The 16,053-nt window shown below is 36.0% G+C and overlaps 1 protein-coding gene across 1 annotated transcript in view; it reads left to right on the plus strand.

The window, feature by feature from the left end:
- The window catches only part of LOC121737358 (ATP-dependent RNA helicase vasa), a 36,329-nt gene that overhangs the window by 11,994 nt on the left and 8,282 nt on the right, over positions 1-16,053 (plus strand). Inside the window, exons 4-9 of the mRNA XM_042129024.1 lie at positions 2,735-2,872; positions 5,667-5,947; positions 6,886-7,071; positions 7,256-7,342; positions 7,687-7,824; positions 10,125-10,301. Coding sequence (XP_041984958.1) covers positions 2,735-2,872; positions 5,667-5,947; positions 6,886-7,071; positions 7,256-7,342; positions 7,687-7,824; positions 10,125-10,301 — 1,007 coding nt within the window. The remainder of the gene's footprint in view (positions 1-2,734; positions 2,873-5,666; positions 5,948-6,885; positions 7,072-7,255; positions 7,343-7,686; positions 7,825-10,124; positions 10,302-16,053) is intronic.

A 16,053-nucleotide genomic window follows, 5' to 3' on the forward strand; every position in this document is an offset into this window, starting at 1 on the left:
CATAGAATCCAAATTAGCTAAATTCTCATATAAGCACTTTTTCATTTATAACTTCTCTTGACTACAATATGATGGGAATAGTGTAAATCACTAAATTTTACTCAAAAATAAAAACCTACATTACTGTACTTTTCCAAAAAAGACTTACTTAATAAGAATTGCATAACAAACATATGGAACTTATTGTTCATAAAACATAATATTATCATAGGAACATATATTATTAGGTATTACCAAAAATACTTTTGTACCTAAGTAATAATAAAAAATAATAATAAGTATTAGTTTTATATTAAATTAAAATTTAAAATACATGAAGACTTACTATGTACTTCTTAGGAACCTATCTTAGGAGCATTTCGTACAATCTTTTGATTGCAGTAGGTCTTTGTGTTATTTCACAAACTATTTCCTTGTAAACCATGCATGATAAATGCACCAAAGAGGTAAATTCAAAGGCATTACTTTCTCAATAACAAGAATTTTGAGATACCAACCTTTGAAACTTTAGATTCATGTATATTCACGAATAAACATTGACACACACACACACCTAAACTACTAGAAAAGTTAAATCATTGATAATATAAAATCCAAATTAGAGAAATTCTCATATGCACTTTTTCATTTATAACTTCTCTTGACTACAATATGATATAATATACAATGGGAATAGTCACTAAAACTCAAAAATATAATCCTACATTACTTATAGAACTTTTTCCAAAAAGACATAACAAAAATTGCATAACAAACATACTTATTGTTCATAAAACATAATATTTTCATTGGAACTTATATTATTATTACCAAAAATACTTTTGTACCTCAATAATAATAATATTAGTTTTATATTATTACATTAAAATTTAAAATACATGAGGACTTTAGTAAGTCCTCATGTATTAATTTTTTTAAAAAGACGTCGTCTTAGGGACCTATCAGACAGAGTGGTCACGCGTTGAAGCATTTGCGTTGGAGCAGTCAGTGTGTGACTGAGGAGCAATTCTGACACATTCAGAACTCCTCCTGTGTGAGTATATAGAGATACTCACACGGGAGGCATTCTACAACATAATACAACACAAAGAACACAAAACCCTTGACCGCTCTCTGTCTGAGATATCCCAGGCAATTTCCTATAGTTGCAACTTGCAATGCAGTTTCTAATTGTTATTGGTTTGCCAAATAAAAGTCTGAAATTATAATATTGTTTTTATCTTTCATCAAAAGTTTGTATTTGAACTCCTTTAATAATAATAAATTAATATTTACACAAGGGATATTTGATTCAACTTCTTTGATTTTAAGTGACAAGAACTTGTTTAAGATTTCCGCTGTATAAATATTTTTATAAGTATAATATGAAAGAGATTTAACACTTGCCTATCTGATACTAGGTTGATAATAAGATGTAAGACAAATATAGTACCTATTGATGAAAGCTGTGTATGAATATGTATCTGAGGTATAATTAAGTGAGAAAATAAATGAAAAAACATTTAAAAACGAGTATTTATTAAATTTCTTTTAATTTAAGTTTTTGAGTGAATATATATTATCTTCCTAGGACTTCGTCATCATTACACTTGCAATTCTTTATTAGCAATGTAGTACTTAGTATCTCTCAGTGTTAGCAAATCATCCTTTATCCTGAAAAATATTTGGTTCAGCGTACACACTACTAATAATGTAAAATGCCTTACAAGGCACGAAAAGGGGATTATTAAACTTATAAATTGCATGTTTATGTTACAATAATACCTATTTGGAAGCTCAAAAAAACGTAGGTAGTTCAAGAATGAGTTCAAGTTCAACAAACTATGTTCAACTCATGACATCAACTCTGTTGTAATGCATGTAATTGTAATCCACAAGTTTGATGCATTCCTAAGACTTTTTTAAGGTTCATTATTTAGCGTAGGTATCAAATACCAATAAAGTTATCAATTTCTTGCTTAAAACATAATCTCTATAAACATAATAATAATAAAATCTAATTATCTTTTTTTTGTCTCCTTCTTATTTTTTTTTAATTGCCGACTCAGTGAATTGCTAATGTCAGAGAATTCTTTCTCTAGATCGCCATGCTTGTGATAATATAAACATGAAGGAGTGTTATTTTCTCAGTGTTTTGATAAAGGGCTTATAAAATACCATAAAAATATAAATAAACCATTTACACATACCGGTAACTATTCCTACATTGACCACGTTATATATTATAAAATAGTATATTTTATAATAAAAAAAATCAATATTTTTTTAAACTATATTTTCATCTTGATTTACATTTTTTCCGTTAGTCATTATGGCTAAGCCATTTCAATTATTAAAAAAAAAAAACAATTCCATTAGTCAAATTTGACGTTCGTTTTTGACATTTCTTTATCCAGTTCAGAGACAAATATTACAGGTTAAACCATTCAGAAGTAAAAGTGGTAATGATACCTAAACAGAACAATTCACTTTACAACTGTTTACTGACCTGCGTGGATTAACCCAGGTTTTGTCAAAGATACAGGCCCTGTTCGGAGTTCAGACCGTCAATCTGGTAAAGATTGACGCGAAACTAAACTGTCTAGTGTCTAACCCACGGATTGATGGACTGATAATTTTTATTATGCACTTTTCAGTCATCAGTCTGGCGTCAATCACAGATTGATGGACTGAACTGATGCCAGATTGACCGTGTAACCGTTGTCTTATCATCCAAGTCTTCTATCTGTTTCAGACTACAACAACAAGCCGGGCGGGGATTACGGCGAGCGGCGGGGGCGGGGCGGCGGGCGCGGCGGTTTCCGCGGCCGGGGCGGACGCGGGGGGAGGGGCGGTGGCGGCCGAGATAGGGGGGACTACGAGAACGGGGGAGGTAAGTTAACGAGCTGACACATACACCGGACGGCAAGATATCTAACACCATAAACATTACTCTTCAAAATGTATCCGACAAAACATGAGCGCTATTTCACATTGTATCGTCTTATTGTCAATACCATGTTTTCTTACTCTTATTAAACATATTTAACAGTAGTAGGATACATGCATAAGGGTATATCTATAAAGTATGTCTCACCTAAAGGGGGGGAGGGAGTCGACAAGGAGGAGGGAGGGGTCCTAAGTTTTGTGACATCATAATATTTTAAATACTTAGAAGGAAATGCCGTGGTTTGTTCCCCACACGAGGCCAAATACATAAATATGCCAGCTAGAACGTATCCAGAACTAGAAATTAGGAGGGAAGTAGCCCTGGCCACATATGTTGTGAAAATTCGATCATTCCACTTGTCACCACCAAAACGATACCTCTGGTGTTGTCATATGGAATCTCTAGTCCATATGACACCACCGACTATTAGTGATGTTACATAGTAATTGCTTAGTTGTTGATATGAAAACTCCAATTAAGTTCAAGCAGTAGGGGTGTTTACACACGGCGCCGCAGCGGCAGCGTTTTTCGCCGCCGCGGTAAAGAATCGCCGGCGGCGCCGTGTGTAAGGGCAAATAGAAACACAAGGATGAGTAAAGGCCGCCGCGGTGTGTGTGTAAACAGCCTAAAGTTTATATTTATCTGTCACTCAAATAGTCATCTTGACATCACTAGGGTGGTGTCATATGGACTAGAGATTCCATATGACACCACCGGTGGTGTCGTTTTGCGCGGTGTAACGCACAACCCAGCTGTGTTACAAGCGGCCAGGCTGTGTGTGCCGGATGGTAGACCGCTGTTGGAGGTGACGCACGTGCGCACCTCTAACTTTTATTGATTTTATTTAGATTAAAATGTATTCTAATTAGTTCGCACTTTGCAATAAGATTGATAATACGAGGGCTGCTATTTATGTATCCGGAACTGGCCACTTACAAGAACAATATTTAAAAAGTAATTACAACATTTGAAAATAGAACTCTTTGGTTGAAGAATACATTTTGTTTCATGTGACTGTCAATTATTTTTCCATTGTGGCGTCATTTTGAAAATTGCGTGTCTTCATTTGCCATGGATTTAACGCGTGAACATTTTCGTGCAATGATTTACTACGATTTTCGGCGTGGGCTAAATCAACAACAGTGCTTTATTCAACTCACCGCAACTTTTGGAGATGAAGCACCATCAAAAACCACTGTTTATCACTGGTACAGTGAGTTTAATCGTGGGCGGTCTATGCTCACGGATGAAAATAAAGAAGGTCGCCCAAAAACAGCTGTTGTCCCACAAAATATAGATGCTGTGCGGGAACTAATAATGCGTGATCGTCATGTTACATATCGCGAGATAGAGGCGTCCTTAGGCATAAGTATGACGAGCATACATAAGATATTACACGAACATTTGGCTGTAAAAAAAATATGTTCGCGTTGGATTCCGCACAACTTGACAATCGATCAAAAACGGGCTCGTGTCGATTGGTGCAAAAAAATGATAAAAAAATACAACCGTGGTACGTCAAAAGCCGTTTATAATATCTACACAGGTGATGAATCTTGGATCTATGCATATGACCCCGAAACTAAACAACAGTCAACGGTGTGGGTGTTCCAAGATGAGCCGAAACCAACAAAAGTTACTCGTGCAAAAAGTACTTTGAAGCAAATGGTCGCCTGTTTTTTTTGGAATTAATGGACATGTGGCTACAGTGCCATTAGAGAATCGTAAAACGGTTAATTCTGAATGGTATACGACCATTTGTTTACCAGAAGTCTTTGAAGAAATAAGAAAGGACAACCGACAACGCAGAATCATATTACATCACGACAATGCTAGCTGTCACACCTCAGCTGAAACAACTCAGTTTTTGGAGGGTCAAAAGATCGAATTGACTGGTCATCCGCCGTACAGCCCTGATTTGGCACCTAACGATTTCTTTTTATTTCCATACGCGAAGAACAAATTACGTGGTCAACGTTTTTCGAGCCGCGAAGAGGCTGTTGATGCGTTCAAATTGCACGTTTTGGAGATACCTCAATCAGAATGGAAAAAGTGCTATGAAAATTGGTTCCAGCGTATGCAAAAGTGTGTCGATCATCGCGGCGAATATTTTGAAAAGCAATAAAACCATATTAAATGATATATGTTTGTTTCTTTTTTTAATTCCGGATACATAAATAGCAGCCCTCGTAATAAGTAGATTAACGAGTATTTCAATTATGCCCAACTCTGTCGCAAACTCCGTCGATATATTTACGTGCTCATTGAACGAGTAACTAAGGTCACCTATTGTGTAGATAAATTTGAGTACCTTGTAGTAAGTAGTAACACTCTATTGTATTAGGTTTAAACCGTAACGATAGAAGATGTAAGTTGTAAATAAATAAATAAATAAAAATTAATAAATTAATATCGAAATTTAAAATATTGCTGTGGTTTTAATTGAAAAATAGCACATTTGTCACACTAGGGAGGGGTGTCTCACAAATGTGATCACCTGTGTGATAAGGGGGGAGAGGGGGTTTAATTCTCATGAAAATCGTGTGACGTAAGTAGTTGATGGTCCCTAAGGCTGCGTTTCCACCAGAGATGTGTTTATAAGGTCAAATAGCATCGCCGCGCTGAGCGATGTCATGGCAAGCTCACGTCAATGAAGCGATTCTATTGGTTCTCAAAAACACATTCCTTGCAACACATCTCTGGTGGAAACGCAGCCTAACGCTTTGTGTCAATGCAGGTGATAACAACTACGGTGGCGACGACGACAACAATGACCGGTCCGAGAGGGGCGAACGCGGGAGGGGGCGGGGCCGAGGGCGGGGTGGCCGGGGCGGAGGCCGAGACAGAGGCGACAGGGACGAGGACGCCAATGGCGACGCGATGGACGAAAACGGTGAAGTCAAGAAGCCCCCGGTCACGTACGTGCCTCCGGAGCCAACGGAGAATGAGACTGAGATATTCGGTAGCACCATCAGTTCCGGCATCAACTTTGACAAGTTTGATCATATCGCTGTCAAGGTAAATGTTGCGTTAAGTTTTGAATATTTTTAAGTATTGAATCGACAAAAATCATTGTTTTAATGTTAAAAAGAGTTGAAGATTTATTTAAATCAGAGATCGCCCAATGGTCGAAATTCGACCTCAAATAAAAATTAAATTAAAAGTTTCAAATTTTCACGCTTTTCTATTGATATTCTATTGTCAAAATATTGACTTTATTATTTTTTAGACTATATAGGCGACAGGCTCAGATTAATAAAGTCAACTGATGACAGACTTGCCGTGTATGGTGTAATAATTGAAGATGTGAGGGGAAGAATCGAACAAGTAACATTTCGTAGCATACGGGCAATGACTCATTTTTTCCCGAATTATTTTAATAAAACTTATAACTTATCGACTTCATAACCTAGCTAATATATCTGGCTACACTTATAATTCATAGTTTTTCTATTTCAAATAATTTTTCCGGCCCTAAAACCTCCATTTAAGCAAAAAAAACGGGAAGTTTTTTCATGTTACTTACCTTATTCTTCCACTCACGTCTTGAATTGTCATCAGTATTTAAGATTTAATAAAAAAAACCTAAAACTATTTTCAATTTGACAAAAGACTTCAACTATAGGTAAAACAGTACAATTCGTGTGTATAGGCTTGTCAGTCAAAACCATGTCAAAATTTCTTGTGTGTGCGTTGTAGTGTGTGTAATGTTTTATTTGTTAAAAAAATGTATGATAAAAGCATAATTTCTAAATAATATTAGCTCGATGCACTCCTTCAACATATAAACTATAACTGTGCAAAATTTCAAACACCTATGTTTCCGCATTTTTCGTCAAAAGGGATACAAAGTTTTTCTCTCGCGTATATATATATATATATATATATATATATATATATTATTAGTGTCAAATAAGACTTAACTTAAACAAAACATTGAAATGTTTCTTTTTCAGGTCAGTGGTGAGAATCCGCCGCGCGCGATAGACAGCTTCGAATCTGCCAACCTGCGCAAGTTCGTGCTGGACAACATACTGAAGTCGGGCTACGCGAAGCCAACCCCGATTCAGAAACACGCAATACCCATCGTCATGGGCGGCAGAGATCTGATGGGATGTGCGCAGACTGGCTCCGGAAAGACCGTAAGTTAACTAAAGGAATAACATTTTATGAGTACTAAAGGTGGTACTGATTCTACAAAATGTGACCCGAATACATGTATACTTCATGCAAAAAGAAAAACATTTAAAAAAAAAACATTGTTTAGATACATCATACAAGATAAATAAATAGTTATGTGTCACTACATGTTTGTTTTTATTTCAGGCTGCGTTTTTGCTACCGATTATAAATACTCTTTTACAAGATCCTCGTGAGCTGGTTGTGGCAGGCAATGGTTGCGCACAACCACAGGTAAAACTAAAATCTATTACTTTATTATTTTAACGTAAATGTGTTTAAACTATGGCCTGTCTGTACATGTACGTGGCCCTAATTTTATATTTTAAGAACCATGAATTGACACCACAAACATTAAAATCGGATTACATCATATTTTGAATACCGCTTCGATCGCAAGCCGTCCCAATTCGCGCAATACGCTCAGGCGCATGTGTGACACCCTGTAGTCAAAGCGAGATTAGAATACAGTTGTTGAGTTTTATTTTCATCCTTCAGTGGAATTAATACTTACACTTCCTCATTTGACTGAGCTATAGTCCGGTAAAAAAGTAAGACATTAATTTTTCTTGTTTTAGGTTATAATAGTATCGCCCACCCGAGAATTGACACTGCAGATATTTAACGAAGCTAGAAAGTTTTCGTACGGCTCCGTATTGAAGATAGCTGTTGCGTACGGGGGTACGGCTGTCAGACATCAAGGCGACATTATATCTGTAAGTATAGTACCTCAGAACAGGAAAATAAGGAGAAGTGTTATGTAGCGCCGTTTATATGGAAACCTATGTCGCCGACTTCAATGACACTATATTATCAGCATAGTGTCAACGGTACACGGTCTAGTGATGTCCGGTCTATCTACGGTGTCGATTAATTATTATTACGACGATATGGATGTATTTTGGTAGGTATTTAAATACTATTAAAAGAATGAAAGTGATAAATAATATTACAGTCTAACAAAAACAACTTAAAGGCCGAAAGGGGTTGAAATCATCCATGATTACGAAAAACTTTTACTATGGGACTAACTCAATTTGGCAACATAATCAGCTGTTTGGCAAAATCGTAACTAGGCAATAGATAAACATTCATAATATTATACTACCAGATTTTAAGTTGGAAAAAGACAAATATATCTGCGAAAACCGCATTCAAAACGGATCAGTAGTTTTCGTGTGACGCTGGAACAAACATACAGACAGACAGACAAAAAACTAGCCACAGTTTTGGCTTCTATAGCGATGCAGTAACATCCCCCGCTTATTATTTTTTGAACATCTTTAAGAAGGAAAAAAAAGCGACCCTATTCCTAAGACTTCGATGTCTTATTGTCTGTCTCGGCTGTATATCTCAATAACCGCTACACTTCTGAAATTTTCACAGATTGTGTATGTCTGTCACCGCTATAATAACAGATACTAAAACAAATTAAATTAAATATTTAAAGGAGGGCTCCCACACAACAAACGTGATTTTTTTGCTATTTTTTGCTCGAAATCAATAATGGCAACAGGTACTAGGTAGGCACCTGAAAAGTACAAAATACTCCATTGTATTTATAGGTACTTACTTGAACAATTAATAATAAAATTAAAAATAATTTAAATAATTAAGGATCCATATAAAAACACATTATTTGCATAATTTTGCTCTATTATAATAATGAACCCTTCGTGCGCGAGGGCAACTCGCACTTGGCCGATTTTTTTCATACATTTTTCGTTCTTTGAATTTTGCGTCTCTGGGAAAACTGAACTAAAAGCGATGAAGGTAATACAAATCATTCCTCAAAGATGCACTAATTATTGTGAGTTATATGAGTAAGCATTAAGCACCACTTCTTTCGACTATAAAATAAAACTTCCGCATATTTATAATAAATTTAGACCTTCCGCGCGGCTTCACCCCTGTAAATTAGGAATTTCAAAGACAAATTAGCCCACAAAAATAGCCTATGATCCTTCATGTGGTCTACTTTTTATTTATGCCAAACAACATAAAAAATTGCTGGATGGTGCGTGAGATAAGCCCTTTCAAATAATTTTCCCCGTTTTTTCCACATTTTCCTTTGTTTCTTGGCTATGAGCTATCTAACTCTGAAAGGATAGGTACTTCAAAATTTCAAATCGGACTAGTAGTTCCTGAGATTAGCGCGTTCAAACAAACAAACTCTTCAGCTTTATAATATTAGTGTAGATAATAACGCAACCGCATAAAAAATGTTGATAAAAATATCGATACCAAAATCTGCATCACACCATATCACTAGTGCCTTAGTTTGATAGTTCACGGAACATTTTTCGTGAAGAATAATTGATTTTTAAATTAAAAAGTCGTATAAATTACAGTTGGCTGTGATAGGTGATCCCGCTATTTCTGAAATTCACAGTATCGCTGCAATTTTTGTAGGTAATTATAGCACAAGTCAGCATTTTGTTCACAATTTACGGCGTAGTGAAAACGTGTAAGCCGTGGAGTGATTGACATGCGACTGATAATTTGTGCTCATACGGGCAGGATTTGGCGACATGTGACACGCTCTATAACATATCTCTTACTTCTAAAATCTGTGTATAGTACCTTGATTGACATTTTAATGCAGCAATCATGCACTTTCAATGTGCTTTGGATGCAATCTCGGTATAAAACTACAAAACACTATTTCCATACCAACATCAAACATGTTATGATTTGTCCAGAAGTGGACTTCTTGGAGTGGAGATCTTATCCTACCTGCAAATGTGATAGTGTGAATAGATAAAGCTGAGCGCACATTTGTCAGCACTGTACGCGTCGAACGCACCGCATAATACACGAAATGCGGTGCGAACGAATGTGCGAGGTTTGCGCGATCATTTTAAGACTATATTAATCGAAAAAATTGCGAAAATTTAGATTCCGTTCAAATGTTGTCTGAACACAGAATGTTATCAACAGCTATCATCATTATTGTAATTCAAACAATCAACTGTTAATAAAATTAACATGTAAAACAATCTTATTTCACTTACAGAAAGGATGTCACATACTAGTAGCGACGCCCGGTCGTCTCCACGATTTTGTGGAACGCAGCCGTATATCTTTCGACAGCGTGCGGTTTGTCGTTCTCGACGAGGCCGACAGAATGTTGGACATGGGCTTCATGTCTAGTGTTGAGAAGATGATGGATCATCCCACTATGGTGCCGAGTGTAAGTCTTTTTATAATTATTATAAATAGTACAACATTGCTACGTAGTTTTAAGGTGCGCTTATACGGGCGACTAAAATTGCTCAATTTCAATCAATTCTCGTCAATTATGATGTCACGACACAATCAAGCAATTTGCGGCAACAATATTGCGCAATACAATTGCCTGGAATTTCTGAGCCCATCAGATGTTCGTCAATACGTATCTGCGACATTGAGCGATATGTAATATCTGCATAGCTAGCACAAGCACGTAGACAAACGAAAGAAACTAAATTTTGACAGTTTTACCGGAAAAACATTGGAGTAAAAGTTTCTTTCGTATCTCGATATCTTTCGCTTTTGAAAATCTATATGTCAAGCATGACGATCCGCTTTTGACATTTAGTTTCTGGTTCTGTTTTTTTTTATTATGGCACTTGGCTATAAAACCATGGCCATTGTCGAGTAAATGGCGGCAAATTCAAAAAATCGATGTATAACAACCCTGTCTATAGCCGGAATTATGGTTTTGATCTACAAACTACGAATAATAAAGTTCCTTAGTTTTTATTATTCGTATTTCGTAGATCAAAACTATAATTCCGGCTATAGACAAGGTTGCTAGACGTCGATTTTTTTAATTTGCCGCCATTTACTCGACACTGGCCATGGTTTTATAGCCGAGGTGCCATAATTAAAAAAAAAGAACCAAGAAACTAAATGTCAAAAAAAATAATTGCCGGTGCTTTAATGGTTGCTATGGAAAGAGTTTCTTGTCTTTGTCCACTGAAACTCAAGTCGATGGGTGGCGCCATGCTCGGGAAAAATATTTATAGACATGAGAAAGAAACTGCCATTACTTTCTTCCGAAGAATCGACTGGGAAACCCCGTGCTAGCTATGCTGGAGCAATTAGAAGCAATATCGCCGAAATAATTGCCGCAATTTATTGAAATAGCTCCATATTGCTCCAGATCGGTCCATTCGTGTCGCCGGGCAATTATTGCTCGTATAAGCGCATCTTTAGAAAGCTGATAAAGTATGTTTCAATCCAATTGCGGGGTATATTTTGTATTTCTGCCATTATTAAGTAGATGACACCACTTAAACCCCATTCGTTTTAGTTAAAGTTTGGGTTAAATAACATGTCTTTTCTGTATAAATACAAAGAACAAGAGATATAACGTAACAAAGACATGAATATTATTATCAACTTTAACCCAGACTTATGCAAGTAGACCTTTAAATAATCGGCCAAGTGCGAGTCGGACTCGCGCCCGAAGGGTTCCATACCGTTATACAGCAAAAATAGGCCATTTTTTTTTATGAAATAAGGGGGCAAACGCGCAAACGGGTCACCTGATGGTAAGCAACGTGCGTTGCCGGCTTTTTAAGAGGGAATAGGGTAATAGGGGAGGGTAGGGATGGGAAGGAATTAGGGGAGGATAGGGAAGGGAATAAATTAGGGGATTGGGCCTCCGGTAAACTCACTCACTCGGCGAAACACAGCGCTAGCGCTGTTTCACGCCGGTTTTCTGTGAGAACGTGGTATTTTTCCGGTCGAGCCAGCCCATTCGTGCCGAAGCATGGCTCTCCCACGTATAAATGGTGTTTTTTGTATGGGAGCCCCCTTAAATATTTATTTTATTTTAATATTATTAATAATTATTAAAGTACACATATAATTAAGGCATTTTTGAAAATTTCAAGTGCCTACCTGATTCCATTATTGATAACGAGCAAAAAAGCCAAAAAAAATGTTTGTTGTATGGGAGCCTGTTAGATATTAATTTTATTTTGTTTTTAGTATTTGTTGTCATAGCGGCACAGATATACACAATCTGTGAAAATTTCAGAAGTCTAGCTGTAGGGGTTCTTGAGATACAGCCTGGAGACACACAGACGGACGGACGGACAGACAACAAAGTCTTAGTAATAGCACAGAATAGATAATAGTACAAGTACAGAAGTCTCACTGCTTTGATGTTCACAAATGCCGCCGATTTATGTGCCTACATAAGTATTATTAACAACGGACCGCACGCGAGCAGCCGACATTGAGCTCTCTGGCGCCGCGCGAAGGTCGACTTTATTTCACACCTTGTGTGTGTTGTTGACTATAGTCCGAAAATAGGGTTATCAAAATAAAATGAGTATAAAATACCACGCAAGGTATACATACGGAAACTGTTAGGTAAATGAATACCGAACATATAAATCAGTTTACACAGACACGACACCTGATTTTCTTTTTATTTATTTATTTATTTATTTATTTATTTATTATGGTACAGTTACAGACCACAGAATAACAACATACAGTAAAATAACATTAACAACACACGGCATTTAGACTGAGGTCCAATTACAACTACACCAGCATTGAAGGTAACAATATTAGTATAAGATTTACTTAGAGAAAGACAGGGAAAACACAAAACAAAATAGAACTAAAAACTAGAACTAAACATCAACTCGCCACAATAACAACCAAGTATAAAATAAATAAAAATATATCCTACAGTAGGTAATACAATTCTAATGACTTAAAAACTAAAACTAAACTCTGAAGGCCATCAACACATTGTTAAACATTTAGATGTTAGGGTCCTTGGCTAGATCACGTTTAAATGCAATCAGACTACAATTGAAAATATCTTTATCATGGCATATTTTATTATACGTATTACAAATTCTATGCAACGGATTATTTTTGGACACATTATTATATGTTAGTGGTACACTAAATAGCTGTTGAATACGTACGGATCGAGTAGGGACCTTAAATGACAACTGCTCTAAAAGAACAGTGTCCATAAGACCATTAACAATTTTGTAAAGAATACTAAGATCAGCAATCTGTCTTCGTTTCTCAAGGCTTAGGAGACCAAATTTATTGATCCGATCAAGATAATCCGGCAACTTCCTTCGCATACCACATCTACTACTTAGTACCCTGACAAATCTTCTCTGAACTGCTTCAATTCTGTCGATATGAACACTATACATAGGCGACCATACAGATGAACAGTACTCAAGAATACTTCTAACTAGGGCTACATAAAGTAAGATCCAAGTACAAGGGTTCTTAAAAGGCTTAGCTGTCCGAGAAATAAATGACAGCATATTATGGGCCCTGCTGCATATGGAGTCATAGTGCGACCGAAATGATAGTGCGGTATCAAAAATAATTCCCAAGTCACTTATTACTGAGACACGAGATAAAGGCTTGTCATTTATGTTATAAGTATAACTTATTATATTTTTTTTTCTTGTAAAAGTAATAATTTGACATTTATTAGCATTTAGTCCCATAAGATTGCGTTTGCACCATTCAGCCAAAACATCTAGATCTCTCTGAAGAGCTAAGCAATCACTGATATCAAATATAATTCTAAAGATCTTTAGGTCATCTGCATATGCTAAGCAATTACATTTTATGCAATCTAAGAGGTCATTTATAAACATTAAAAATAACAGCGGACCCAGAATTGAACCTTGCGGAACACCCGACGTCGCAGTGTACGGAATAGAATCATAACCACTTAAAGCGACCAACTGTGTTCTATTTATTAAGTATGATGCTAGCCACCGATGTAGATTACCATGTATGCCCTGATGGTAGGCTTTGATCAATAGTATTGAATGGTTAACCTTGTCAAACGCTTTTGAGAAGTCTGTGTAGATAGAGTCAGTTTGTTTTCGAATATTAAAAGAATTACATATATAACTAGTATAGGTAAGTAAATTTGAGTTTGTAGATCTACCTTTAACAAATCCATGTTGATTAGGACTTAACATATGTTGAAAATGGTAATATATTTGGTCATGCACTAGGCTTTCAAAAATTCTAGCAAACCGGCTTAAAATACTAATCGGACGGTAATTAGTGACATTCGTTTTGTCACCCGATTTGTAAATTGGTGTTATCTTAGATATTTTCCATAAAGATGGAAAACATCCTTCATGTAAGGATTTTTTATATATTAAAGTTATTGGAGACACTAAGGCAGACGAACATAATTTTATAAAGATAGGCGGTATACCATCAGGACCAGCACCTTTAGTTACATCCACGTTCTTTAATTTGTTGAGTAAATTTTGACTGTTTATGTTAATATTAGTTATAGAAAAATTCGATTGCCTAAATTGAGGTTTATAGTTATTATTTATAACTGTAGGGTCTTCATATACTGAGGAGAAGTACTCAGCAAATAAATTAACTATTTCTTGCCCACTTTCTTTAGTTGTGTTATTAAAAGACATCCTATTTGGTGTGTCATTTGTAACTCTTTTACTTTTGGTGTATCTCCAAAAAGACTTTATATTCATACTCAAGTTGTTTTCAATTTCATTAATATACGTTTTAAAACTAGCTTCCATCATGACTTTGAGCCTCGATCTCAGCATGGAAAAAGTATCGTAATCTCGAGGGTTACCGTATTTTTTAAAGCGTTTGTGGTATCTCTCCTTTTCCTTTACTAAGTAAATAAGAGGGCGAGAGAACCATGCCGGGTAATTATTGCGCTTAATTCGACATTTGGGGGTATACTTCTCTATTATAGTGTAAAGTTTATTGTAAAATGTTTGAACAAGTTCATCACAATGAAGATCCATTGCATAACCTTCCCAATCTATCTGTTGTAGATCATTAACACATTTTGCATAATCTGTCTTATAGAAACATAATTTGCTGGAGATCAAATTATTAAGCGTTAAAGCCTGCGATGAAGTCCCTGCCAAATCTATCTCCAGTGATGGATGATGAGCATCTAGTTTACTAATAGGATCACATTCCTTAATCAAAAATAATTCAGGAGAGTCTGTCAAAACTAAATCCAATAGTCTATTATTAGCATTAGTAACATTGTTGATCTGTCGCAAATTCGTAGTATGAACAAGATCATATAAAGATTTACTAGCATCATCGTAAAAATTCAGTGGGCAACCTGACTCTAAGGACCAGGTTAGGTTTCCCATATTGAAATCACCTATGATACATGTTTTATACTGTGAGCCATCACTAGCAACCCTACTGCACATGTTTAAGAAGGTTCTAATATTATATTGAGGCAAGTAATTGGGTAGATATACAGCGCCTAATCTTAATATATTATTCTTATTAATTTTGACATCAACCCATATATCCTCAACTAAGGAGGATTGTAAGTCAAGAAGCAACGTACTCTCAAATTGTTTGGACACAGCTATCAGTACACCCCCACCATGAGACTTGTTAAAGATCTTTTGAAACTCCCTACTCCGATCCCTACGCATTACACAGTACCTATTGTCAAATAGTTCAGAAGAAAGTATGGTTTCATCAAGCCAGGTTTCACACAGACAAATAACATCGTAATTATTACTGAGAATAGTTTTGTATATATTTAAAATTTTACTTTTCATTCCTCGAATATTTTGATAATATATTGACAGAGCCATTGGGAAAAAACATAATACGTTCCAAGGATAGCGATAATAATAATAATATACTTAGCATTAATGGTACAAGCTACTTAATTAAGTCTAGGCTGTCTCTGTTTTTAATCAAGATGTAAGGAGAATCTGGCGTCTTCCTAACAAATATGCGTCCATTCCTCACCCAAATAAATTTATAACTGTACTTTTTAGCTCTTAATCTAGCTTCGGCATGAAGAACTTTATTAGAAGGCGAGAGGTGTTCAGAAACATAAACCGACCTCTTCTCTCCCGCCAATCCTAAATGTGAAGTATTCAGTTTATCATTAGGTTTCGACTTATTGTATCTCTGAA

Source organism: Aricia agestis, chromosome 20, assembly GCF_905147365.1.
Source record: "Aricia agestis chromosome 20, ilAriAges1.1, whole genome shotgun sequence".
NCBI lineage: Eukaryota > Metazoa > Arthropoda > Insecta > Lepidoptera > Lycaenidae > Aricia > Aricia agestis.